Raw genomic sequence first — 27,470 nt, forward strand, 5'->3', positions numbered from 1 at the left:
AGTGCTGGATTACTGGTGCATGCTGGTTTTATGTGGGGAATCTAAACTCAGGTCATCATGCTCCTGCACCAAGTACTTTACTGACAGAGATATCTATCTCCCTAGTCCCCTGTGCCCCAGTGCTATTCTGAGGTTTCACTACCGAAAGCCTGTATGATTTTTACCCACAAGTCTGCATTTAATACTTTAACACCATAAGCCCGAGAGCAGTGGTTCTCAACTTTTCCTCATGCTGGGACCCTTTAATACAGTTCCTCATATTGTGATGACCCCAACAATAAAATTATTTTCATTGCTACTTCATAATTATAATTTTGTTAGTCATTAATCGTGATGTAAATATCTGATATGCAGGATGTCTGATGTGTGACCTCACTGAAAGGGTCATGAACCCCCAAAGGGGTGGAGACCCACAGGTTGAGAACTCTTGCCCTAGAGCCTTTCTCATTTTCAGTGGGACTTATACTATCATTCAAAAACTTTGTTGCATGTCAGAGTTATGGTGGGAATTTCAGTAACACCAACCAACAGGTTGCATTCTGCTCAGCCCAGGGATGTTGGATTTGAAAATTTAATCTTGAGAAGACAAGGTCTCATGATGACTAAGCTGGTCTGAAACTTGTAGGCTCATGATCCTCCTGCCTCAGCATCCCCAATAGCTAGGGCTCCGGATGCACACACCTGCACACAGATCAATAAAAGGATTTAAAATGAACTCCAGGGTGGAGTGTAGTCCGGTCTGAGTGGTATTGCTTCATCATGCCAACTAGAGAAGCTGTGGAGGAATGAAGCAAGCTGAGAAACCAGAAGGGAAAACGGCAATAGTAAACTTGAATTTAGCAGATACTTTTCTACAAATGGGAAGCTTTTTATGTTCCCCTGTTATGTACAAATACGGGAGTTTCAACCTTGAAATGTTTTTGAAGGAAGTTTGGACAGAAAGCTGCTCAACAGCACTCAGTCCCAGACCCTTTGCTTCTGGCATCAAGGCCAATTGCCTTTTTAATTTTATGTTTTGCTTTGAACTGTTATTTTATGTGCATATTTGGCTGGTACCTGCAGAGACCAGAAGAGGGTGTTGGATCTGGAACTGGAGTTTTAAGTGTTGGTTGTGATCCAGGACCTCTGGAAGAACAACCAGTGCTCTTAACTGCTGAGACACATCTCCAGCTCCTTTTGTTTTGGTTTGGAGGCACTGGAGATGCAATGTTGGGCCTTAAACTTGTGTCCTAGTTGCCCAATTCACTCCTGAGCAACACCTATGCCTTCCTTCTCAGGTGTGCTTGGGTCAGGTCAGACAGAGCTCATGCTTGCCATTGTCTGTCTGTCCTATTTTGCAGCTGGATTTACACGTAGCAGAATTTGCACACATTCTATTGTTCCTATAGAGGCCTCAAACCAGGGCAGACAAAAGGTTAAAATTTGGATATTAAGATCTGAAGCCAGGCAGTGGTGGCACAGGCCTTTAATCAGAGATCCACCTGCCTCTGCCTTTAAGTGTTGCAATTAAAGGTGTGTGCCACTACTGCCTGGTTTAAGATGGGGAACTTGCTTTGTTGAGCCACAAGAGTGACCATCAACATAAATTTCCTTGGCATTCCATTTTAAAATTTAAGTCTCTTCAACATTTGAGACTTTTCAGAATCTCAAAATTTCTGGACTGAGTGTTGAGTTAATGGATTCAGGCATGGTACAGAAATGGAGGCCCAGAGCCTACTGCCAACACCTAGCTTCCTTCTAGCGGCCTAAGTACGCATGCTTTAGGGCTGTTGTTCCTTTGCAACATTTGAAGACAACATTAGGCTCCATCAGTGGTCCATGTATACACATATAGATATATCTACTATATGATGTCAGTTTACATTAGCAATAAAGAGTGGAATAAATAAAGAGCCTGAATTAGCTGGGCAGTGGTGGGCACGCCTTTAATCCCAGCACTCAGGAGGCAGAGGTAGGAGGATTTCTGAGTTCGAGACAAGCCTCATCTATACAAGTTCCAGGACAGCCTCCAAAGCCACAGAAAAACTCTGTCTCCAAAACCAAACCAAACAAACAAACAAAAACCAAAACAACCCCCCCAAAACAAAAACAAACAAAAAAAGAACCTGACTTCTCCTGGGTCAGCAATTGAGGTAGGTGGATTTGTGACAAATTACTGTCATTTGAACTACTAAACGTTATGGATTTATTGTCAGTTAATCCTGACACTGCAAAGATACATGTGTTCATCTACGTGTATGGCATAGCACACTCATGATAGTGGCCTACACAGGTTTCTAGCCTGCCTCTGTAGCTACATGGCCAGTTTCTTCTAATGGAATTGTTTTGACTTAGAAATTGGACACACACTGCTTAAATACCTTTATTATTTTTTTTAAAAATTATTTAGACATTGATAGCTCTGTAAAATACTTCTCCCATTGCAAATTTTCAAACCCTTTCCACAGGTCTTCCATAAAGAAACAAAATATTCACACTTTGCGCCCATTCAAATCTAATTTTTAAAAAACATTTAAGATTCAAAATCAAGTATTTTTCTTTCCCAGAACTTGTTAGTAATTTTAAACCACAATGTAACATACTTAATGGCATTTCTTTTTAAAAATTAGCTTATCAGTGACTATTTTATGAGGAAAAAAAAATCCATTCAAGGCCTTAAGAGAATATAAATTCCCTGCTTCTGAAAGCAAAAGACATTGAGAAACAAACCCCTTTGTTCCTCTGGAGTCTGATTTCAACACTGCTAACAGAGCCAGCACACTGACTGGCTTCCTACTTAATATTAGGCATTGTCTACTTACTTTTGGACTGCAGCTGAAATGCTAGACAATCTTTAGGGATGGATGGGTAGAAGGGTAAAGCAGGGAATGGAGGGCCAAGGCTGGCCGCAGCACTGGAGCCTTCTGTGTGGAGGGTAAGGCCAGACCTCTAGTCCCTGCCTGGGGCTGGCTTGTTGGAGAACAGTAGGAAATTTGCAGTCTGCACTTATTTCTCATGTTAAGATACAAGTGTCAGTCAAAGATATTGCACACGGTATCAGAGGCATGTAAACCACCAAGACAGCCTGGGAAAGAGCTACAGATAGAGACAAGTCTCCAGAGGTTCTTCAGGGACAGAAAAGGAAGTCACTATCCATCAGGTAGACGTTGCTGAGTGAAACATTTATTCCTGCCCAATTCACAGGGCAGATTTTTAAGCAGCAGGTCTTCAGGTGGGTCTGAAGGCTGCTAAAGGCATCCTTCCCTCGTTTTTCTAAGTACAACTGGAGCACTTCCCTAGCTAAGAAAGGAAAAGGAGCAGGGTGTGGTGGTGCACACCTTTAACCCTAGTATTCCAAGCAGTCAGGTGGATCTCTGTGAGTTCAAGGTCAGCCTGGTCTACGTGGTGAGTTCCAGGCCAACCAGAGTTACAGTGAGAACCTGACTTCAAAGAGCCCAAAAGGGGCATAGTCCCTCAGCCTCCTTCATTCTTAAGTGTTGCCCCTCACTTAACTGATGGTGTCCCATGAGTGTCAGTCGGGTGTTTCTCAGCAGAGCCAGCCATTTGATGCACAGCTGAATTTTGATGTCTTTTGTTTGGAGATGAAGTCTAGGTTCACCTGAGACTGACCCTACCTCCTGGAATCAGTTTTTGAGTAGCTGGTGCATCACCACATCCAGCTTACTTTTCAAAGGTCAGGAACCATGTGATTCAGCATTAGCAATGAATGTGAATTATTTTCTCTACCTAAGCCTTGGATTTACTTTTATGGTTTGTGAGCCCTGACTTTACTGAATGGGTAGATTGTACTCTGCTCAGTCTTAGGACTACAGATATCATAGTATTTGCTGGTTCTGTTCCCCACTTCTGCTCTTTTAAGGCTCCCCTAAGTCAGTATTAATAACATACAGCACAGAACAAGTACAGTCACCCTGCTACTCCTGCTGTTCCTCTCCCAGCACTGGGAATGGAAGTGAGGTCCTCATATGTGACAAGCTAATACTCTATCAGCTGTACTCTCGGCCCTAGTGCTGTATTTATTTTAAAGCTTTTTCCCCTTGTGTTTGAACCTGTAAACCACCAGAATCCCCCCAAAGCCCTGACCATATCTGTGGACTACAACTGATGCCAACCTATCAAGCTTTTTAAACATTTAGAAAAACCAAACCAAACCAAACCAAACCAAAACACTCCCCTCCCCCACACTTTGGCACATGAGCCTGGAGTTATTTGAGCGCATTTATCTTTCCTGCCCGCCCCATCTTAACATTTCAGTCATCCTTTCCAGAGAATGGAGACCCTTCTGCCTTTGGAAAAAGTTGTCATGACACACTGATGTTCTGAGTAGCAAAAGGAGGAGGCACAAATGCTCAACTGGCCCCGGAAACAGTTCTTGTGTTTAGCACTGTAATTTATGCAATGCTGAGAAACTTTTGTACCAGATGACTTGTTTTAAAACTGCTGGTTGATTAAATATACATATAGACATAGATATAAAAATTACTAAGTCAACATTTGTTGTTTTCAATGTGAAAACGATAAAATGTAATTCGGAATAATTGTGCATTTGCCATAGGGTCCTTGTTAAAGGTACCATAAAAATAATAATTTTGTAATAAAAAACTCTTTTATTTTAGTATTGCCCTCAAGTTCAGAAGTTTGGAGCAAACATACTAAGAAAGCAGTTTGGAATCTACTCCCACCAGGGATCTGGAAGCCTTAAATTTAGTGATCCCCGACAGCAGGCCCAGGAAACTCGACAGCCATGTGTGAGTCTTGCACTGTTAATAGTACAGGGCTCAGGAGAGCCCCACAAAACATTCAAACTGGAATCAAATGCTGATGAGGCCCACCAGGGTCCCCTCCTATTTCATTGGTGGTAGATGCTGGGCCCAGCCATCTCCTCACACAGAGCTCTGGGGCACAAGCTGCTAGGCTCTGCCTTTCCTTGGGCTACCAAACAAGCAACTGGGGAAGGAATAGGGTCTGGGTGGGGACCACTGAGCACCAAGGCTGAGGTGACCCAGGAGCTGACCTTCCACTCGGCTAGAGGCAGGCTGAGGACAGATGGCATTTCTGTGATGCAGAAGTTAGCTGTGCAGGAAGGAAAGTGCATTTAAGGTTGCTCAGAAACAGATGGTGACCACAATGCCGCAGAGAGGAAGGAGGGTAAGAGGTGGACAGCTCCCTCTGCCTGCCTGCAGGTAGGCCATGTGCCTTGGGTCCTGTATGTTAACATTCATGCTTTCTGATGAAATCTGCTCATGAAGAAACAGGAACACACCTCTCCTGGTTCTGGCAGGTACATAATTTCCTTGGCAAAGCTCTTTGTTGCCAAGTTCAGTTTTATTTGGCCGCTGTTCTGAACCACTGTCATCGGAACTCATAGATGGGTGCGCTGTGTTCGGGAACATGGGTCAGGTTGAGGGACTGATACCTGCAATAGACCAGAGACAGGACAAAAGCGTTTTTTTTTTTTTTTTTTGAGTACCCTGAACAGAGGAGGCTGGAGAACTTCACCCACAGCCCCTGCCAAAAATATACCTAGATGGAGGTGCTAAACCATTTTTAGTTATGTATATAAATGTAGGGTCTCACCAGCAGTGGTGGTGCACACCTTTAATCCCAGCACTCGGGAGGCAGAGGCAGGAGGATCTCTGTGAGTTTCAGGACAGCCAGAGGAATCTGTTTTTTTGACCCCTCCCACCCAGAAAAAAATATAGGGCCTCACTACGTCATAGCTCTAGCTGGCTTGGAACTACCCATGTAGACCAAGCTGACTCACAATAATCCGTCTGCTTCTGCCTCATGAGTCCTGGGAAACACATGCCTCAATTTTGTTATATTTTTGTTTTCTTTTCAGTGTGTGTGCGCGTGTATATATTATGTGCGTGTCTGGTGCCTGTGAAGCATAGAAGAGGGCATAAAATACCCTGGGTCTAGAATTAAAGATGGTTATGAGCCACCACGTGGTGCTGGGAATTCAACCTAAGTCATCTGGAAGAGCAGCAAGTTCTCGTAACAGCTGAGCCATCTCTCTATATCCCCCATTTTGTTATATTTTTAAAATGAAGTGTCACTAATCAACCCAGCAATCTACCTGCCTCAGCCTTCAAGTAGCTGAGAATACAAGTGTATACCAGTACATCTGGCTTTGTTAACTCATTTTATGAATGCCAAGTTGCACCTAGCTAGTGTGTTCCTTTGTTCCTTTCTGTTGCTCCACTAGTACCATGCATAAGAATTGTTTTTAGGCAACAGCTCACACAAACAGGACCCTAAGGTCAGGCGTGGTGAGAGCATGTGAGAGCAGAGCAGGTTGACCTCCACGAGCTCCAGGACAGCTAGGGACACAGAGTGAGAACCTATCTGAAACAACAACCCTGAGTTGGGCCTGGAAGTGCAGGTCTGTAATCCTAGCTACCACGGAGCCTGAGGAAGGAGAATCACAAGTTCCTGACCACCTCAGTTCATCGTCACCAAGTACACTAATGTCTATAAAAACAAACAAACAAACAATGTAGCTCAGGTTCTAGGCTCACATAACAGAAGCAAAAAACAAACAAACAAACCCCTCCCCAAAAAACTAAAGAATAAGAACCAGGACCCCAATTAGCTCCAGGAAGAGATGAAGTTCACCACCTCTTTCCTACTTGTAATTCTGTATTTGTGATGTTATAGGAAATACTTCACACATAACAAAGAATATTCCAATTCTCATAGTACCCAAAGAGACCCTGGAGAGAAGAACCTCACAGCTTGCCATGAGTATTTCCCCACTTCCCATTGCTTTTCACTTCCTGAAATGTGGCTATAAAGTAGGATGCCAATGGAACTGGAGGTATCTGTTTCTCCCATCAGTAAGTATTCTCAGAGGATCAAGAAAGAAGCGGACAGTCCCCATGTAGGGATAACTCCTAGGTCCATTTAATGTCTGGAGGTTAGCTCTCCCTTATTTGCAACATATAACAGTGAAGAACACAGGAAAAGCAGTTTATTTCTAATATATATTTTAAAATATGGGCTGAGGATGTGGCTTAGTAGTGGAGAGTTTGCCCAGCATGCAGGGGCCTGGGGTTACACTCAAGCACTACAAAAAGAAAGAGAAAAATCACGACAGGGCTATGAGGCCAATGAGATGCCTCTGTGTAATGGTGCTTACCACGTAAGCTTGGACACCTGAGTCTGAACCCACATAGAGGTGAAAAGAGAGAACCCAGTCTACAAAGTTGTCCTCTAACCTCCACACGAACGCCATGATACATGCATGCACATGTACACATGTACATGTGTATCATGTACATACACACAATAATACTTTTTTTTAAAGAAAGGCTGACAAGAACTGGAAAGATGGCCCAACAGATAAGAGTACTGGGGTTTGGTTCCTTGCACCCACATGACAGCTCACAACCAGTTCCAGGAGAACCAATGCTCTTTTCTGGCCTCTGTGGACATGCAAGTGGTGTATATATACATATGTAGGCAAACAGCCAGATACACAAAATAAACATTTTTAATTTAAAAAGGCAGCAAGATGGCTCAGTGTGAATCTGGTGCCAAGACTGAAAACTGAATTTGATTCTTGGGACCCACATGATGGAAGGAGAAAGCCACCATTTTCTGTAGTGGCATATATGCTACCACACAATGCATACACCTATCACCCCCACACCACACAACAGAAATGAATGCGGTGCTGGAAAGATGGCTCAGTGGTTACAAACATATATTGCTTTTACTGAGGAACAAAGTTCTACTTCCAGTACCCACGTTGGCCTGCTGCCAACAGCCTGTCATTCTGGTTCCAGGGGAGCCAACTTTTTGGCCTTTTGTGGACATCTTCACTCATATGCAAAGGTGTACAAAACAACAAAAGATAAAAACAAATCTTTAAAGAAATGACAAAAAACCCTGGAAGGACTATGTACTAGATGTTAGGAATATACAGCACTAAGATTACAATGAGGCACTTTTTTTTTGCCATCTTGGGCAACTATAAAGGCATGCTAACATGTTGGGGGATGACATGAAAAAAACTGAAGCTCTCAAATCTTGCTGGTAAGACTATCAAATGGCACTGCCTCTGTAGAAGTCTGGCAGTTCCTTAGATGGTAAATACAGACGTAGCATCTAATCCAGCACTTTTATTTGTATGTATATGCCCAAAGTAGAAGAAAACAGGAACTCAGAAACAGACACCTATATTCACAACAGCACTACTTTGATCAGCCAAAGGTGAAAGCAACTCAAGAGTTCCTTCATTCAAAGAAGGATGGACACACAAATACTGCAAAGACATGCAATGGAGAATTTGGTAATAAATAAAAGTGCTAGCCTAGCAACAGTGATTGTGCTGTATAGTTTTATAGGGACACATTCTTCATTAGTGATTAATGTGGGAGGGCCCAGTCCATTGTAGGTGGTGCCACACTTGGGCTAATGGTTCTGGATTCCATAAAAAAGCAGGCTGAGCAAGCCAGGAAGCTATACTCCTCCACGGCTGATGCATCAGCTTCTGCATCCAGATTCTTGCCCTGACCGCCTCTGATGATGAAATGTGATATGGAAGTATAAGTGAAATAAACCCTTTCCTCCCAAAATTGTTTTTGGTCATAGCCATCACAGCAATAGAAACCAACCCTCTTAAGACATGGTGCACATTTCTGACTCAGTACCCAGGAGGCAGATGTGGGAGATATACATAAATTCTAAGTATAAGCCTGGACTGTATTGTATAGTGAAACCCTGTCTCAACCAAAGAAATTCCCACACATGCTGTGAGAGGAGTGATTCCTCAAAGCATTTTGCTAAGTGAGATGTCAGACACAAAGGCCAGGTATTGCAGGTTTAGAAAGTTTTTTAAAAACTCACCTGAAAATAGGACAATTATTGAAAGCCACCAACAAAGAATTTGAATCAATCTAGACTAGGATCACTCACAGCCAGGAAAAAAAAAAAAATCTGAAAGGAAATTGTGCCTCATTTTATTTAGGTTTTTTGAGACAGAGTTTCTCTGTAGCTTTGGAGCCTGTCCTGGAACTCACTCTGTAGACCAGGCTGGCTTTGAACTCAGAGATCCTCTTGTCTTTGCCTCTCAAGTGCTGGGATAAAAGGCATGCACCATCACCCCATTTTACCTTTTTAAATTCTAGTTAACTTTTTATTTATGTGTATGAATCTATGTGCACTATATATGTGAAGGTATTTGGAAGAAAAAAGTGCTGGAATCTGAATCTGGGTCCCCTGGAAGAGCATGAAGTACTCCTAACTGCTGAGTCATTTCTTTAGCCCAAGTGTTCCACTTTCAGAGAAGAAATAAGGTGCTCCCTGGTATAGCTGACCCTCACTGTATAGCAAGAAGGCACAAGAGTCCCCTAAAAGATGGCAAAAGCCATCACTTGTGGTGGCTGTCTCACCATATGGAGGAACATAAGGCAGGGAGGTGAACTCTCATGGCCCCTAGCTTATCAGATCAAGATCAAGTGCATGAGAGGCAATGCCAGCTGTTAACTCTGAAGGTCACACTGTCTATAAAAGATTACATTAGAGTTATTGCTAAATTCACGAGGAATAAATATGAAATAACCAGGATTGAGGTAAGCATTCCTGAAAATGATAGACTGTCTAAAAGTATATACTGGGTGCTGCTTAGTGGTAGAACCCTTACCTACCATGTACAAGATCCTAGGTTCCATCCCACATAACACACATAATGTTGTATCTCTAGTGTCTGTCTCTGTCTCTCTTATACAGGTACATTTAGAAATAGACTAGAAAGATGGTTTAGTGGTTAAGAGTTCTTGTTGGCCTTGCAGAAGATCCAAGATTGGTTTTTAGCATCCACATAGTGGCTCACAACCAATCATACCTCTAGTTCCTGAGGATCCAATACCCTCTTCTGATCTCTGCAGGTACCAGGTACACATGTGCTATACATTATCTATCTATCTATCATCTATCTATCTATCTATCTATCTATCTATCTATCTATGTATGCAGGAAAAACATTCATATGCATTAAATAAAAGGCTTAAAAATTTAACAGTATTTAGAAATTATATACTCACTTTCATTTCATTACTTCACTCTATAGGTAAGAAAGAGTCCCTGTTCTATGTGAGGTCATTTAAATGGCCTCAGTACAACACACAGAGTATGGAATTTGGACAGAGGTAGACTGAATCTCTTTTAGATGTGATAGCTGGAGTTGATGGTGTCTTTTGCTGCAGTACCATCCTTGAGATCCTTACCACTCTGAACTCCGATGGTAGTAGTAGCCCTCTATGGAGGCTGCTGACTTCTGAAAGCAGATGTAATAGAAGCCAGCAAAGGAAGCACCACTGATGTCTTTGATTGTGTGGTCCGGGACCAGGAACTGCTCCTGCACACAGATATGGGATCAGTCAATACCTTCCCTTTCAATGAGATACTAGAGAGTTTTAAAGACAGCTAAGAAAAAAGGTATCTGCCTGCTTTTGGGGTGGTGCTCATATATGTTATTACAGTATCCTACCTACCTCTCTGAGCCCACAGGACCAGCAACTCAGAAGAAGGATCATTACTGGAGATCTAACAGACCAAACAATACAACTTTCCTGCCTATTTATTTACCTCTTGGAGACCACTTGACAGAATAACTTAGGAATCAATTCAGTCTGGTTTCCAGGAACTGTCACTGGGTTCTGATTACCTCTGAGTCACATTAATTGCAGCCTATGTTCATCCTGAGGTGAGAGTCCTTGTGACACCTCACCAAAGCTCTACTCTGGTCCAAGTCACAAGAGCACACTACAGAGACAGGCAACCTGCCATCTGTGAAAGGCTCCTGCTCTCCATGAGATGGGGTCAGAAGCCCCAGGGCTTCAGGGAAACCAGAATCCATGTGAGTAACACTAAGAGAAATTGTTTGGAGACAACTCCACTGCTTTAACATACTGTTTTCATTTACTTTCCAATGCTGGAATGAAACCCAGGACTTTGTGTTTGCTAGACAAATGCTCTACCATAAACTATATTCCCAAACCTCTTCCAGCTTTTTTTTTTTTTTTTTTTTTAAATGGATTCTTTTTTCTGCCTTATTCAAACTTCAAAATACCATTTTAAGTTTAACTTAGGTCTAAGGTCTAGTTCAGTGGTAGAACACTTGCCTAGTATGTGCAAATCCTCAGCACTGGATAAAACCAATCTAATCATCAGTACAAGTTCTTTAAAGGATTCGTTGGCATATTTCCCACTGTACGGCAGGCTGGGGAGGGAGGTTCAGAATGTGCTAGTGTAGGCTAGAGAGGGAAGCTCACTGTGTGTTCTACTGCAACTGTCGAGTGAGGAAACCCTATCCCACTTCCCAAATGGTCAGCCACACAAAGCACAGATGGCAAGTAACCCTTTAGATGTCTAGTCTTTATGAAACTATACCATATTCAAGTAGCTTTCTTTTTTTAAAATGACGTATTTATTTTACGTGCATTGGTGTTTTATCTGCTTGTATGTCTGTGTGAGGGTGTCAGATCCCCTAGAACTGGAGTTACAAACAGTTGTGAGCTGTTATATGGGTGCTGGGAATTGAACATGGGTCCTCTGGAAGAGCAGCCAGTGCTCTTAACCACAAAGCTATCTCAAGCCCCCTCAAGTAGCTTTCTTTCTCCTCACAGAGCAGGCAATGGGGACTTGAGGTGGACAGGTGTTCCCAAATTTCTCACAAACTTGTTTCATGGCTTTGCATCCATGTGGTTGTAGATAGCACACTACCATAGTAGAGAAGCATAGGACTCTCAGGCAAAGGCCAATCCACTCAAGGACTAGGGGGAGCCAGGGGCCAGGGAGAGGAGAACTTCTGCTTCACTCCTGGCCCCTCATTTCCTGAGCACTGGGTAGAGGATGTGGCTGGAGAGCAAGACACTCTGATGACATTTAAGCTTGTGGTAGGAATAGGTGCAGTTTTGACTAGATTCAAGGAAAATGGCGCTGAATCCCCGGAAACTGGATGACTCATCCTGGAGGTTCACAGGATTCTTGGGTAGGAAAATGAAATCTGGAGCCATCACACAACTGAAATGTAGGGACCCTATCATGTGATAAGCAAATGGTATGAAGGGCCCCTGTGGGAAGGCATAATCAGCCAAGAGGAAGTATGTGTGGGTGCTCTAGGACCTGGCATATGGGAGTTTGGGGAGACAGCTTATGCAGAACCTTACCTTCCACCTCATGAAGACATAATCCCCATTTTTCAGTTCTTCATAATCGAAGTCATCTGAATTAAATGATTTTGCATACTGATAAAAAGCCAGAAACTTGCCCTAAAAACAAAACAAAAGAATCTCAGTGATCCATCCACATGAGCAAAGGTGGGTGCCTGAGCTCATGACACCTGGAAAGGATAGCTAAGTGGACAAGGCACTACTAGACTGTGTGCCCAGTGGACACAGCCAGAGAAAAAGGTCAAAGGTGGGAGTGAGCACAGTTCTAGAACACCCTCCTATCAGAACACTTAAGGTAAGATGGATCAGTGAGATTTCAACAAAGAAACAGAGTAGTGCTGGGCATGGTGGCTCACAACCTTAATCCCAAAACATAGGAAGCAGGTGGATCTCTGAGTTTGAGGCCAGCTTGGTCTTAATAGTGAGTTCCAGGACAGCCAGGACTATGTAATAAGACTCTGTCTCAAAAAATGAAAAGAAAAACAAAGAACATATGGAGGGGCAAGGAGAGTCACAGTGAGTCCCAGCACTAAGGAGGCTGCAGCATCAAGAATTCAAGGTTCTCTTCAACTCTACAGGGAGGTTAAAGCCAGGCTAGACTACATAAGACTATCTTAAAAAACCAAAATGGTGCTGGACATGGTAGTGTGCACTTTTAATCCCAGACAAGAGTCTGGAGGATCTCCAAGTTCGATGTTAGCCTGATCTACACTGCAAGTGCCAGACTACCCAGGGTTGCACACGGAGACCCTATCTCACCCAAACAAAAGGCAAACAAGAAGACAGTGAAGTACCTGCTGTGCAATCAAGAGGACCTGAGTTTAGACCCCTATCACCCACACCTAGAATGCTAGAGCTGCTCTCAGTGAGTTCTGCCTAAAAAATGTTCAGAACTATACAGGAACATACCTTGTGTTGACTCTGGCTAAGGGTACATGCATACCCTCCCACACACACATCAAGACAGTTAATTTTTTATCTGTACAGACAATAAAAATAAAGCAAAAAACAAAGAATAGGACTGATGAGTTTGCTCAGTGGTTAGTTAAGGGCACTTGTTGCTGGTTCCCAGCACACTCATATGCATGTAGCCAAAACACCCATACACATAGAGTAACAAATCTAAAAACAAAAACCAAAGAGTCAATTGAGCCACTTTCTAACAGCATGTCAGAGCTAGGTATGGTAATGGACATAAATAATTGCAACATATATAACTGGGAGGGTGAGACAAAAGTATTCCAAGTTTAAGGCCTTTCTACACAATAAATTGAAAGTGTGAGTGCCTGTCCAATCAGAGAAGAGTGGGTATAGGAAAGTCAGTTCTTATGACACTGGGTTTGTCTGAAAAGAGGTAATATATACATATGTAGTCATCTCTTGGTACCTGCAGGGGATGGATTCTAGGATCCTGTACAGACACCAAAATCCAGAGACACTCAAGTCCCTCAGTAATATGACTTGATCTGTATGTGAGCTGCATACATTATCCCTCTATACACTTAATTGTCTCTAGGAAGCTGGAATACCATGTGGACATTTGTAGACAGCTATACTGTACTTTGCAGGAAAAAGGTGGAAATAAAAAAGCTTGTGTATGTTGAGTAAAGACAAATGTTTTTCTCCTTTTTTTGTTTTGAGACAGGGTTTCTCTGTGTAGCCTTAGCTGTCCTGGAACTTGCTCCGTAGACCAGGCTGGCTTCAACTCACAGAGCTCCGCCTGCGTCTGGCTCCCGAGTGTTGGGATTAAAGGCGTGTGCCACTACCATTTGGCTTTTTTTTTTTTTTTTTTAAGGGTTTTACAGTACAGCCTGTCTGGTCTTGGAATTCACTATATAGACCAGGCTGGCCTCAAACTCACATTGGTCTGCTTGGTTCTGCTTCCAGAGTATTGAGATTAAAGGCATATGTCACCATGCCTGGCAATATTTAAGTTTTATTTTTATTTTATTTGTGTGGGTGTTTTACCTGCATGTATGTGTATGCCAAGGAGGTCAGAAGAGGGTGTCATAGGCCCTGGAACTGGAGTTACAGATAGTTGTAAGCTGTCACATGGTTCTGGGAACAGAAGCTGAATGAATCCTTTGGAAGAGCTTAAGTGCCCTTAACTGAGCCATCCCCTCAGGTCTGAGACAGAATATTTTTTACTAACATTTCCTTGTATTGCACCAGAAAATCAATGAGTTACTGACTCCAAACATTTTCAGTCTACAGTCAGTTGAATACAGGAAGTTGAAACTCAAGGATACAAAAGGACCCAGAAGAGGGTCAAGACAATATCTGTCTTAGTGCTAAGCATTATAGATTTTCCCTTCCTAGTTCGTTTTTTCAATATTTTCAAATAAGCATGTACTTTATAGGAAAAAAAATCTGAAATAAAAGGTCAACAGTGAAAGTTTAATATATACACAGGACTCAAAGCCTTTAATACAGTTTGACATGTTAAGTCATAAATGTTGTCATGAAGATATGAAGCATATGGAATCCTGACCATGGCTCTAGCTTTAGGTGTTGCTAACAGGTAAATCCGAGGGTGCAACAGCATGTCTGATTCTAGACTACAATAGGAAAGTGGTAGCACAGGCAGTTTATCCCACACTGCAAACTCAAAGTAAACACAGAGAGCAAGACCTTATCTCAAAAAAACAAAAACCAGCTGGGCATGGTGGCATACACCAGTTATTGCAGCACTTGGGAGACTGAGCAAGAAGATAGCTGAGATTTTTCAAGCCAGCCTGGGTTACAGAAGAAGATCCTATCTCAAAACAAACATGCCTCTCCACAATGGTCGACAAGAAAAGGCTGGTGTGATAGAACAAAAAACAAACTTTTGAAGATATAAGATTGGTAAAGACCCAAACGGGAAAAGACCCCAGGGCAGTAACTCTTAAGTTCTGCTGACATGCTCACCACTGGAGAATAAGGGCATTTCATTGCACATATGCCTGTTAAGGACAGGGAATCTGAATTTCTCAAGCGTGATTGGCTGATATGTAGGTTAAGTCTATTAGGAAGACCAGAAAAAAGCAATGCATTCTGCCCTTGCTGGGCTTTGTGAACAACATCCCCACTAAAGGCCATCCAGTACACGAGAGACAACTGCTACCTGTCTCATGGGATTTCACCATACAGTCATGACTAGAAAGGAACAATAGAGAAAAGATGGCAGAACAGGGACATTGCCCAGGTTCTAATAGCCTCGTAGAGCTGTGCACTAAGCTGAAGGACTGTTCTTATCACCTGGTATTTAAGAGGAGGTTTGGCAGACCTGGAGCAACTGCATCGTGACTCCTGCTGGGAAACAGGGCCCCAAGTCTAGGCCTGCCATTCTCTAGATGTCTTCAGCTGCCCAAGGCAGAACACAGCCTTACTCACCCAGTTCAGCCTTACTCACCCAGTGTTTCCGATCGACGTCTTCATCTGCGTCCCACTTGCGAGTTAAGAAAGGGTGTTTTTTGCTTATTATTTCTCCTTCAAAGAAGGTTGTAAGGGTTGGATATTCCTACAGTAAAAGCAAGATATTAAGTGTGAATTTCTGGTTGTTTTTGTTTGTAGTATACAGAGATCTAAACCCAGGAATCCACACACTCAGACACTGAATGAGCACTTTTCCTTGGTCCTGCTGATGGGACCTAGGATCTCAGGCTATCCAAGATAGCCTCCTATCTATTTCACTGTTCAGAGATAACCAATCTTTTTTTTTTTTTTTTTCTTTTTCTTTCTTTTTCAAGACGGGGGTTTCTCTGAGTGTCCCTGGCTTTCCTGGAACTTACTCTGTAGACCAGGCTGGTCTAGAACTCACAGAGATCCCCCTGCCTCTGCCTCTGGAGTGCTGAGATTAAAGGCATGTGCCACCAAAACCTGTCTATAACTTCTTTCTAATACTTTGACAAGATGGCTTTCTAATACTTTTCTAATACTTTGCTAACAAACCAAACCACTGTTAGATCCAGTGATCCAACAGGCTATAGAAATAAACCTGAATTCAGCCGCCTAGACAGTGAAAGGGCTCTGGGACTTTGGAGACTTTGCCAGAGCAAAGAACTCCATTTTGGCCTCACTTGCTATGTTCTGGCCTCTTAGAAAAGAATATGGATGTTGCTCACCACAAGTAAACTCTGAATACCCTACAGTCAAAGCAGAGCATAGCTTATCATGCTGTTTTCTAGGATGCACCACCACGAAAAGCTCCAGAGCTGAGACTGCTTTGACCCTGGGCCACCTCTTCATGCACCCTCAAGTTCCCTTGTTCCTCATTTATACCTGTTTTTTTCTTTTGATTTTTTTTTTTTTTTTTTCTTTTTTTGAGGCAGTGTCTCATTATGTAGCTCCGGTTGACTTGGGATACCAAGAAACATTTCTCCAAACTCAAGGTCATTAACGAGGCCTACTGTGACACCACTACCAACATTGTGTGTTTATTATTAATTTGCAGTCCTGAGTGGACTCAAGGGCCTCATGCACAAGAGACAAGTGTTCTACCAATAAGCGACAACCCCAGATTCTGTTTTTCTTTTCTTTTTTTTTGTGTGAGTGCATGGGTATGGAGGCTAGAGATTGACATTTGGTGTCTTCCTTTCTGGTCTAGACTTTATCTTTTGAAACATGGTTCACTGAATCTGGTGCTCACCACTGGCTAGAATGACTGGCCAGCAAGTTCCAGGATCTGTTAATTTCCATCCAGGCTGCACTAGAGTTACAAACATGCATGGCCATGACTGCTGTTTGTTTTTTGGTCATGGGTGCTGGGGATCTGAACTCAGGTCCTCAGCAAGTGTTTTGCCAACAGAACCATCTACCCAATTCCACCTTCATCCTGTTCCGTTTTTTCCTCTTCTTTTTGTATTTTCAAGACAGGGTTTCTCTGTGTATGTTATTTCTAGCTGTCCTGGAACTTGCTGGATCAGGCTGTAGAACAGGCTGGTCTCAAATTCAAGAGATTCACCTGCCTCTGCCTCCCGAGTGCTGTGATTAGCCACCACTACCTGGCTCTCATTCCATTTCTTAACAGTGAACTTTAAAATACACAAATCTAACATCCTCCCTACAAACTCCTGCACAAACAGTGCTGGGCTGGGTTTCTCTTACAGATCTGTATGTACAGACTAAAGAAATGAGATGGGAGATTTTCTTAAATGGAAATCTAATCATTAAAAAAAAAAACTTCATTAATCCATCTTTGGAAAGGACTATATAAGCCAGGAAGTCAGTAAGACATTTTATTTTAAAGGTTACATACCTCTTAAGACTTATTTATGTTTATTTTATGTGTATGGGTGTTTCGCCTGCATATGTCTGTGCACTATGTGTGTGCTTGGTGCCTGTGGAGGCCAGAATAGGGTGCTGGATCCTCTGGAAGTGGAGGTACAGATAGCACCCGCCATGTGGATGCTAGGAACCAAACCCCAGTTCTCTGGAAGAGCAGCCAGTGTTCTTAACTACTGAACAATCTCTCTAGCATCCTCCTTTTTTTTTTTTTTTTTTGTTTTTTGTTTTTTGAGACAGTCTTATTGGGTAGCCCTAGCTGGCCTGGAACTCACTATGTATACCAGACTGGCATTGAACTCAGAGATCTGCCTGTCTCTGCCTCTTGGGGGTTGAGTTAAAGGTGTGTGACACACAGATAGCCTCCATATATTTTAAACAGGAAATTATGCTTATGTTATTTCTGAGTTTTAATATCTTTTCAGAATTTCCACCTGTCTTAGTTACTATCCCATTGCTGGGAAGAGACACCATGACCAAGGCGACTGTTATAAAAGAAAACATTTAACTGGAGGCTTGCTTACAGTTTTAGAGGGTTGGTTTATGATTGTCATAAGGGAAGCAGACAGGAATGGTGATGGAAAAGTAGCTGAGAGCTTTACATGCTGATCTGCAGGCAGCAGGCAGAGATACAGATAGGTAGATAGGTAGATAGACGAGAGAGATATAGACAGAGGGCGGCAGGGAGAGAGAGAGTGTGTGAGAGAAACAGAGACAGAGAGACAGACTGACTGACTAGGCCTGGTATGGATTTTTGAAATTTCAAAGCCTACCCCACTGACACTCCTCCTGCAACAAGGCCACACTTCCCAATCTCAAACAGTTCCACTAACTGAGAACCACTCATAACAAACATATGAGCCTATGGGGGCCATTTTCATTCAAACCACCATACCATCTACAGGACAGAAGAGCAAAATGGCAAAAGGGTCCTAATAGCATTGAAATAGTTATGGTTTAAATGGCTAGTTTACTAGGGAATGATTATGTGCCGACTTCTTAAACCTTTAGGCAGCATGTGAAGGTAACTATAATGCACTCCCCCAAATACAATAAATGACAATGAATTAGATCCATCATGGTCAGAAGTTACGAAAAAGATTCATTATTTATTGAGGAAGGCACAGGAAGCCTGAGCACTTGACTATATAGTGAAATTTAGGACAATTTAGAGATACAAAACACACCACACACACACACACACACACACACACACACTCACTTACAAACCAAAAACATAACACCAGAAAGGTTATTTGAAAGAGTCTTCAGGGAGGAAGACCAGACAGGTGCAAGGTGTAGCCACCATAGGTCAACAAATACTTCAGTTAAGAGTGAACAGATGGGCTAGAGATCGCTCAGTGGTTAAAAGCACTGGCTGCTCTTCCAATGGACCTGAGTTCAATTCCCAGCAAACACGTGGCAACTCACAACCATCTATAACGGGGTCTGATGCCCTCTTCTGGCCTGCAGCATGCATGCAGACAGAACACTGGACAGATATCCTTTTGCCTGGTCTTAGGATTTGGCTAGTGTGGTCTGTATCCCTGCTTCCAACCATAGCCTGACCTCCCAAATTAAATTAAGGGTGAGAGCAAGGCCTTACCACCATCTCCCCTTCAAAGTTGGGTTCCGTTGGGATCTTTGAGAAACATTCTTTGCCCTATTGGTGGCTAGCTCAGAAATGCAAATATACCAAAATGTATACCTGTGCTTTACAAGTCTGATGCTTCCAATTCAAAATAGCACCCAAAAAGCTGGGTGGTGGTAGCGCACACCTTTAATCCCAGCACTCAGGAGGTAGAGACAGGTGGATCTCTGAGTTTGAGACCAACTATATAAGCTATTCCAGGACAGGCTACAAAGCTAAACAGAGAAACCCTGTCTCCAAATACTAAAACAAAACAAAACAAAAACAAAAAACAAACAAACAAACAAACAAAAATAGCACCCAAAGAGTAAAGCTGTGCTTTGTTAGTGAATATGTGGCAAATAATCTCAAATTTAACTATCTCTCTGGCTCTTAGAATTTTAGAGGCTGAGACAGGGTAACTCAAATTTGAGTCCAACCTGAGCTATTCTGTCTCAAAAAAAAAAGACTAATCAATCATGCTGTGATCTGTGAGGGATATAGGTGAAGCTCAGTGGTTGAGTGCATGCTAAACCTTCATTTCATCCAAGTTTCATACCCAGGACCAAAGGGGAAAACTGTGATTGTGTATATTTGAAAATGGACAGTCAAATTGCAGTATTATGGTCTGCAAAGACAAGGAGTTTCAACATGGAACTGCTGTTCTAGACTCTCTAAGATGCTGAGCAAGCCACTGTGTTCCAATCCCATATCTGGCAATAAGCACTTACCTCTGTAAGGCCTTTAATCTTCAGGTACCCACAAAGGTAAGAGTTACCTGTGTCCACGTGCTGCAAAGAAAGGACAGTGTGTTATAAATGAGCCCCTGGGGTGCTTCAGAAATCCTGCAAGATCAGGGAGGCCTAGAGGTCTGCATGTGCCTGGCACAAGACAAGCCTCAGTTGCCTCTGGTACCTTCAATTCTGACGGATAATGACAATTACCTCAGCGACTAGAGAAATGGCTCAGTTGTTAAGAGCATTTGCTGCTCTTCCAAAGAATCTGAGTGTTGCCAGTACCCACATCAGGTAACTCACGACTACCTGTACCTCTAGTTCTAGGGGGCCCATCACCTTTCAGCCTCCGTTGGTACCTACACTCATGTGCACATATTCATATGTGGGCATACAACACATAATTAAAAATAAACCTTAAAAGATTATCTCTGGTGAGCTGGAGAGATGGCTCAATGGTTAAGGGCACTGGCTGGTCTTCTGGAGGACCTGGGTTCAATTCCCAGCACCAACATTGCAGCTCACAACTATAACTCCAGCTCTAGGGGATCCAATACCCTCACAAGAAAAACACCAACTCATATAAAATAAAAACAAATAAACCATAAAAAATTATCCTAGGTTTGTCTGACTCACTTTGGCCAAATATTTCAAGAATGATGTGCTTTCAGGAACAGCCAGCCCACTCATTTACTTCCTGTACATATCTCACTCATCTGCAGTCTCTGTGCATTGGTAGATACAAGGGCCCACTCTACTCTAACCTTTAATGTCTTACTTGACCATTTCCACTTCTCTGCTATTCAGCTTGGGAGAGCTATTCCTGCTGTTATTGACCCTAAGCATCATCTTGAATTATTTCCCTACGAAATGAGAATTTGAGAATAGCATCTTATAAAGAGTTAGAAGGAATAAATTTTAATTATGAACCAAAATGCCACCCAACATATTATGAATCTCAGCTTGGCCTACTTCATAAACATTCTTTTTTTCTTCTTCTTCTTCCCGAGACAGGGTTTCTCTGTGTATCTGTGTAGCCCTGGCTATCCTGGAACTCACTCTGTAGACCAGGATGGCCTCAAACTCACAGAAATTTACCTGCCTCTGTCTCCCGAGTGCCGGGAATTAAAGGAATGTGTCTTAGATTTGTCTTTCTTTTTTATGTGTGTTTTTTCCCCCACATGTATGTCTCTATACCATATGCAAGCCTGATGCCTGAGGAGGCCTAAAAGAGGATGTTGGCTTCCTGAAATTGGAGTTACAGATGATGATTTTAACTGAGCTGTCTCTGTAGTCCCTGGACTTGTGTTTTGTAATAGAGTCAGGAGCCCAAGAGATTTTTAAGGTTTGGTGGCCACAGGTCATTTGTTGCTTAGATACTGCCAGACATCTACTCAACAACCAATATTTTTTTTTTTTTAAAAAAACATGCTAGCAGGGCCTGGATTTTATTCTGGAACCTACCTTGTTTATGAGACCTGGCTATTATTAGTGAATCTAAACCATGTATGGACCCCCATCACCTGTGAGACACTGGTGTAGAGATGAGTAACTTAGTTCTGGCCAATAAGAATATAAGTCTTCTGAGTGCTTAGGAAGGAGTGCTAACATTTGAATGAGCATATGAGAAACAAATATCTCTTCCTTTTCCTCATGGTGGGAACAATGACAAGCACTATTCAGTCTCAGGGCAGCTACCAAGAGACCAGAAAGAGAAAGATCAGGAAATGCTGAGGATGGCAGTCCAGAAAGATAGACAGAACCAACCCATCATAGGGCCTGGAGCCAAACAATGGGTGAGACAGGGTCTAACGTAGCTCAGGATGGTCTCAAACTCACTATGCAGTAGAGGAAGACATGAACATGATCTTCCTGAGTGCTGGAATTACGTGTGTGGACCATCATGCTTGGTTTATGTGGTCAAACATGGGACTGTGTATTTTATCAGCTGGGCTACATCATCCCCCTGTGAATGCTAATTTGTAATGCAATCTATAAATATTGGAGCTGGAAACACACCAACTTGTGAATCTCACCTCAATCCACACACAATTGTCCCAACAAGCAAAGACTCAGAGTTCATGACTTAAAATTACTCTAATTGTGATTAACTCTGAAGTTGCCCATTAGCTTCTGAATTAAAGCAAAACAAAGTACAGATGTACTGGGGGTACATGGAGATTTTTATGTTAAGTACAATCTCACTTCAAAAAATAGAAAAGTTTTTAAGAAAGTATTGATTTTATTATTTTTAATTATATCTATGTGTCTATATATGAGTATGGGCACATGACACAGGTCAGAGGTGTCACAGCCTCCTGGAGCTGTAGTTACAAGAAGTTGAGAGCTGCATGAATGGACACTGGGAATTAAGCTTGGGTCCTCTACAAGAGCAGTATGTGCCCTTAGCTGTTGAGCCATCTCTCCAGCCCCACCTCTCAGGCTTGGGTATTTACTTCTATCTCTAACACAAACCAAATATTAAGGCAGTCCTTAGGAACTGTAATGAACCTAGTCAGCCAGACGATGTCAACACCAAAGCAATGAGGTCCCAATGAAGCCCAAAGGGCTGTAATATCTTGGTGCTGGAATCAAAAAGTAATTCATGCAAAAACTGTTGAAGTATTTCAGCATCATTGGGACTAGGTAACACAGCTGGTTCAGGAAAAAAAAAAAATTATTAAAGGACACTCTGAGCCTGAGGCCTTAAATCTTACTTTAATTCTTATAGAACTCAACACAATTTGTGGTTTTTCAGAGCTAAAGGCTATCAGATGGAAGCAATGCTTGCTAATAAGATTAAAACTGCAGTGTAAATTGCTTCACATTTGCATGCTCAACAATCAGAATTTCTATTTGGCTTCTGTTGAACCACATCTTTCCCATTCTGCCCAAACTGATTCTGTGTGATGATGGGTGAACTAAAATTACCCCATTTGTACACATTCTCACCAACCAAGCGGTCAGCATTTCAGTGTGAAAGATAACAAGGCAAATGTTTAGCAAGTAGGCCTCTCAGTACAACCATGTCCAACAGCTGCTCTTTTTAAAAACTCCTTTCACTGAGACCTGGGCTTCATACTACTGGTGACTAAGGGGACAGCATAGAGGGAACAGTCACAGTAAGACCTAAGGGAAAGATCTTGTTAGAACCCTGCATATATTTTCAGGAACTCTGTTATACTAGAGTTTCAAAATAAAAGATGTTTTAGGACAGCAGTTCTCACTCTGTGGGTCACAACCCACAGGAGTAGCATATTAGCATATCAGATAGTTACAATTCATAACTTACAGTTATAAAGTAGCAACAAAAATAATTTTATGGTTGGGGGTCATCACTATACCATGAGAAACTGTATTAAAGGGTCACAGCATTAGAAGGGTTGAGAACTACTGCTCTAGGGAAGATGACTTGGTAAGTACTTGTTATTCAAGTATGAGAATCTGAATTTGGATTCCTAGTACACATAATAGCCAGGTGAGATGAGGCACCCCTGGAATCCCAGTGCTGGGGAGGCTGAGACAAATTAATCCCCCAGTCCCTGGCGGTTAGTCTAGCCAATCAGTGAGTTCAGGTTCAGTGAGAGTCTCACAAAATAAGGTGAAAAGTTATTAATAGAGGAAGGCCCCTGATAGAAATCTCTGATCTCCAGGTGCACAAGCACACATGCATACATGCACTCACAGGTACATGTTCACACCTCATTGCTCTGAAAGCACAGGAAAAGATATTAACATCATTTGGAACATTGATAGTAAGACCATGAGATACCATTCCACCCCCTATGGGACAATTGTAATCAAAGGAGTCTGTAAAGATGTGAAGAAGTTGGAACCCTCATATGCTGCCAGTGGAAATCTCAAACAGTATAATCACTTTAAAACTACTGGTAGTTTGCTAAAATATTAAAACTAGAGATACTATAAACCCCAGTATTTCTACCTCTAGGTATCTCTATATCTACTCAAGAAAAATAAAAACATATGTACACATAAAAACCTGTACCCAGTTGGGCTGGCGGTACATACCTATAGTCTCAGTACTTGGAACAGATAAAGTGGGAAGATCACTTTAGGGGTTCAAAGCTAACCTAAGCAATAGAGACCCACACCTCAAAAATGATAAAACAAAAACAAAACAAAACAAACAAACAAAAAAAAACCCTGTAATATGGATGTTCATAATAGCTGTAGTGATAACAGCCCCAAAGTAGAAATAACCTAAGTCTATCAACTGATCAATGGCTAAACAAAATGTAGGTAATGTTTTACAATGGGCAACAACAGAAAGTAATGAAGTGACATGTGTGGAGATACAGATGAGCCCTGAAAATATGCAATGTTAAAGATGCCAGTCACAAAAGGAAAAATAACTGTGTGACTCTATTTATACATTTCCACAATAGTCAAAACTTGAATCTAGGATCTTTGTTTGCTTTTGAGAAAGGGTACATTCTATAGATCAAGATAGCATCCTCTGGCCTCAGAGTCTGAGTTTAGGAATTATAGGTAAATACTACCAAACCTGATCTTAGAATAGGTATATCTGAAGAAAAAAAAAAAAAAAAAAAAAAAAAAAAAAAGATTAGCTTAGGTATGTTCACAGGGTGTGTGCATGTGTGTGTGATGGCTAAGGGGGTATGGAATTTCTTTTGGGGGCAATAAAAATGTTCTAAAATCAGGTGATAGTTGTACAACTTTGTGAACATCCTAAAAGCCATTAAGTGTACCCCTTGGATAGGTAAGCAGTATGATATGGGGATTATATCTCAACAAAATTACTTGAAAAGAACAAGCAGGTATATTTTTCATTGAGTCCATGCCTTTAACTATCACATTATTCTGCTTCCTAAAAATATTTTAAACTAAGCAAACAAGAAAAGCAGGAAAGAAGCTGAATTATGAAAAACAACTTTTCTCAGAAGGCTGAGTCTAAAGAAGTGGCCTTGGCAGGAAGACCAGGTAACAATTCCTGTGCCTCCACCTGGCCAAAAGAACAAACAAGCTCACTGACCTTAGATGTGAGGGAGCATTCCTCCGCATGACCACCGACTGCCCCCACACTAGCCATTCCTTAAGGTTTTGGGTTACCTGACACCTATCAACTATGCCCCAAACTCAATCACTATTTTCACTGGTTTACACTGGCACTGGCAACTACAAAGTAGGAAGAAACAAATGATAGACACAGCCTTTCCTTGATACACAGTTGCTCTAACCCAGCAGTTATCAATTATACCATAAACCAGCAAATGGCTTAAATTCAGGATCCAAACATGATCCATGCAGGGATCTCACTTCCAGAATTTCATGATTAGTTGAATGAATTAAAAACAAAAACCCCGATTTTTTCATACTGTATGATCACATTTTAAGGAGAAAAAAAATTTTTACCACAGTAGGTAATGAGGATTGAAACTGCTCAGCCAGTTTTCCAATTACAATAAATATCATGTTCATGATAGAACTCTATGGAACAAATTACAATTAATAAGAGCATAGTTTTCCCAATCAACCCCCCCCCCAAAAAAAACTATTCCCACAAATGGTAGGAACAAAAGGGGCTTATGAGTGTATGCTACAGTTAGAGAGGAGATACCCTCATGTCTTTGGAGTGCCTCTACTTGCTCAAAAGAAACCAAGATAGGAAATAGAAAGAGCAAAAGGTGGTGGAGGGTGTAGAGTACACTGTACACCTCACTGGGGCCCTAAGGCAGCATGCACCTCTGAACAAGATCTGGGGAACAGCCTAGGTGGGAGCATTAGGAGAATGCACACAAGATGGGAGAGGGACTAGGTCTTCAGGCAGGCAGTTTAATACCCAGAAACAACACTACTAAGGATAGAGGAAAGCAAAGAAAATATCCACCTCCACCAATCTTCTTTGCCTGGGAAAAGCTTCAAGGGAGAGAGAAGGAAGTGAAGCGCTGGAAAAGAAAGGCCCAGAGCAGATGAAGCTGAAGTTTCAAAGTTGTTCAGGGACTGGCAGCCGGCAGCCAGTACTCAGATATCCAGGTCAAATAGGGGGAGGTACGTGGACACAAAACAAAACTGGGTTAGATTTCCCAGTACATCTGAGGCTGGGAGTAAACTCTGGAGCTGTGCAGATAAAAATCAGCAACACTGAAGCCAGCAATAGCAACCAGCTAGACCAAGGTGCTAGGTCTGGGGTGAGGTCAGGGGGACTGCCTGGGATGGGAAGTGGCCAGGGAGCAGGGTAGAGTAAGAAGCCTGGGTGGAAGCCTACAGTGGGGGTAGCTGACTGGGCTATGAACTGACTGAAGCAGGGTTTTGGTACTGGAAGGCCTCAGGAGGCAAGGTCCTGTAAGTGGTGCAACTGGAGATACCTGGGTGTGAGTACCTGGTCTTTGGGGAAGCCAAGGGCTGAGAAATGCCTTGGGTTGTCTCAGCCAATAGAGGGAGGTTGTCCACCGGGCCCCACTGCGCCGAGGACGGTGGGCTGGTTGAGTTTTCCAAAGGAACAAGGTCCCTGGCTCTCAGGATGGAGTGGTGGTAAGGGGACAAGCTTCATTCTGGGAGAATCTGACACTGGTCGCCACCGGGAGGGTACTGAGTCTGGGGGAGCCAATGGGGAGTTCTTCAGGGTCCGACAGGGACTGATGAGAGGGCAGGCTGGTGTAGGAAGACAGGACTTGGGGAAGAACCGACCCAGGTTAAAGGACAGCTAGTCATAGGGGTGCTTCCGGATCCCAAGCGGGAGGATCAAAGGCTCCAAGTGTGGGACAGCCTTCGGGGACTGTCTGAAGCTGACCACTACAGGCTCTGGGTCTAGGGGTGGGTTAGGGCTAGGGTTCGAGAGTGTGACATCAGCTGGGTAGGTCCCGGTGGGAGGCGCCGGGTGCAGGAGGCCCCGGCAGCGAGGGCCTGGTCCGCGGCTGAGGGCTCGCGGAGCCCAGGGCAGGCCTGGCCCGTGAGCGCCGCGAGGAGGCCCTCGGGCTCGGCCTGGCCGCCCGGCGCTCACCTGCAGCACCACCTCTACGTCGTACGAGTTCCCCTTGCTCTTCTGGTGGCCGCGGAACTTGGAGCCGCTGTAGAGCAGGCTGGTGGCCACGCCGGGCTGCTGGGTGTTGATGGGTGGCGGCGGGATGAGTGAGGCCGCGGATGTGGCTGAGGCACCCGCCGGCGGGGGACACTCGGTGCGGACCGGCATCGCGGGGTCCCCCGGAGCCAGGGCTGGGGGAGGGGGAAGGAACCGCCGCCGCCGCGCGGGAGTAGAGGCTGCGGGGAGGGCGGGCCCGGGCGCGCACGCGCGGGGGAGGGGCTCGGGGAACCACCCGCCCGCTGCCGGCCGATCGAGGGCTCGTGTCTCCACCTGGACCCCGGGACCTGCTAGCTGGGTTGTCCTGAGCTGCGTCCTCCTCCCCACTTGCCCTCGCGCGCACACACACGCACACACACACATTCACACACTCACACACACATTCACACACTCACACACACATTCACACACACATACACACAAACACACACACACTGCGGCTCCCGATTGGCGCGGGAGTGCCGGAGAGGCGGGAGCAAGCGCGCGCGGCGCTTCTGTCTATTGGCCGGCGGAGAGAGCACGTGGCGTGTTGTGCGAACAACTCTCTGGGACTTGTAGTTTTCCTTAGCGCGGCATGGAGTAGGCGGGGCGAGCACGCTTGT

The 27,470-nt window shown here is 43.3% G+C and overlaps 1 protein-coding gene across 1 annotated transcript; it reads right to left on the reverse strand.

The window, feature by feature from the left end:
• Positions 1-2,344: 2,344 nt before the first annotated feature.
• Gid4 (GID complex subunit 4 homolog) lies at positions 2,345-27,265 on the reverse strand. Its single transcript, XM_051180504.1, has 6 exons — positions 26,791-27,265; positions 19,806-19,865; positions 15,574-15,681; positions 12,177-12,278; positions 10,233-10,363; positions 2,345-5,416 (listed from the first exon to the last, which is right to left on the reverse strand). Exons 1-6 carry the CDS (start codon positions 27,229-27,231, stop codon positions 5,353-5,355), a joined length of 906 nt encoding a protein of 301 aa, XP_051036461.1. The 5' UTR covers positions 27,232-27,265; the 3' UTR covers positions 2,345-5,352.
• Positions 27,266-27,470: the final 205 nt, after the last annotated feature.

This window comes from Phodopus roborovskii, unplaced genomic scaffold, assembly GCF_943737965.1.
Source record: "Phodopus roborovskii unplaced genomic scaffold, PHOROB, whole genome shotgun sequence".
Classification (NCBI taxonomy): Eukaryota; Metazoa; Chordata; class Mammalia; order Rodentia; family Cricetidae; genus Phodopus; species Phodopus roborovskii.

Excerpts from the sequence above, each read along its gene's own strand:
- Gid4 (XM_051180504.1), bottom strand. The coding sequence starts at position 27,231 with ATGTGTGTGTGTGCGTGTGTGTGCGCGCGAGGGCAAGTGGGGAGGAGG. Across the intron at positions 19,866-26,790 it reads ACGTAGAGGTGGTGCTGCAG|CACGTGGACACAGGTAACTC; the intron begins GTGAGCGCCGGG and ends CTTTCTTTGCAG. Across the intron at positions 12,279-15,573 it reads ACGTCGATCGGAAACACTGG|GGCAAGTTTCTGGCTTTTTA; the intron begins GTGAGTAAGGCT and ends TTTTGTTTTTAG.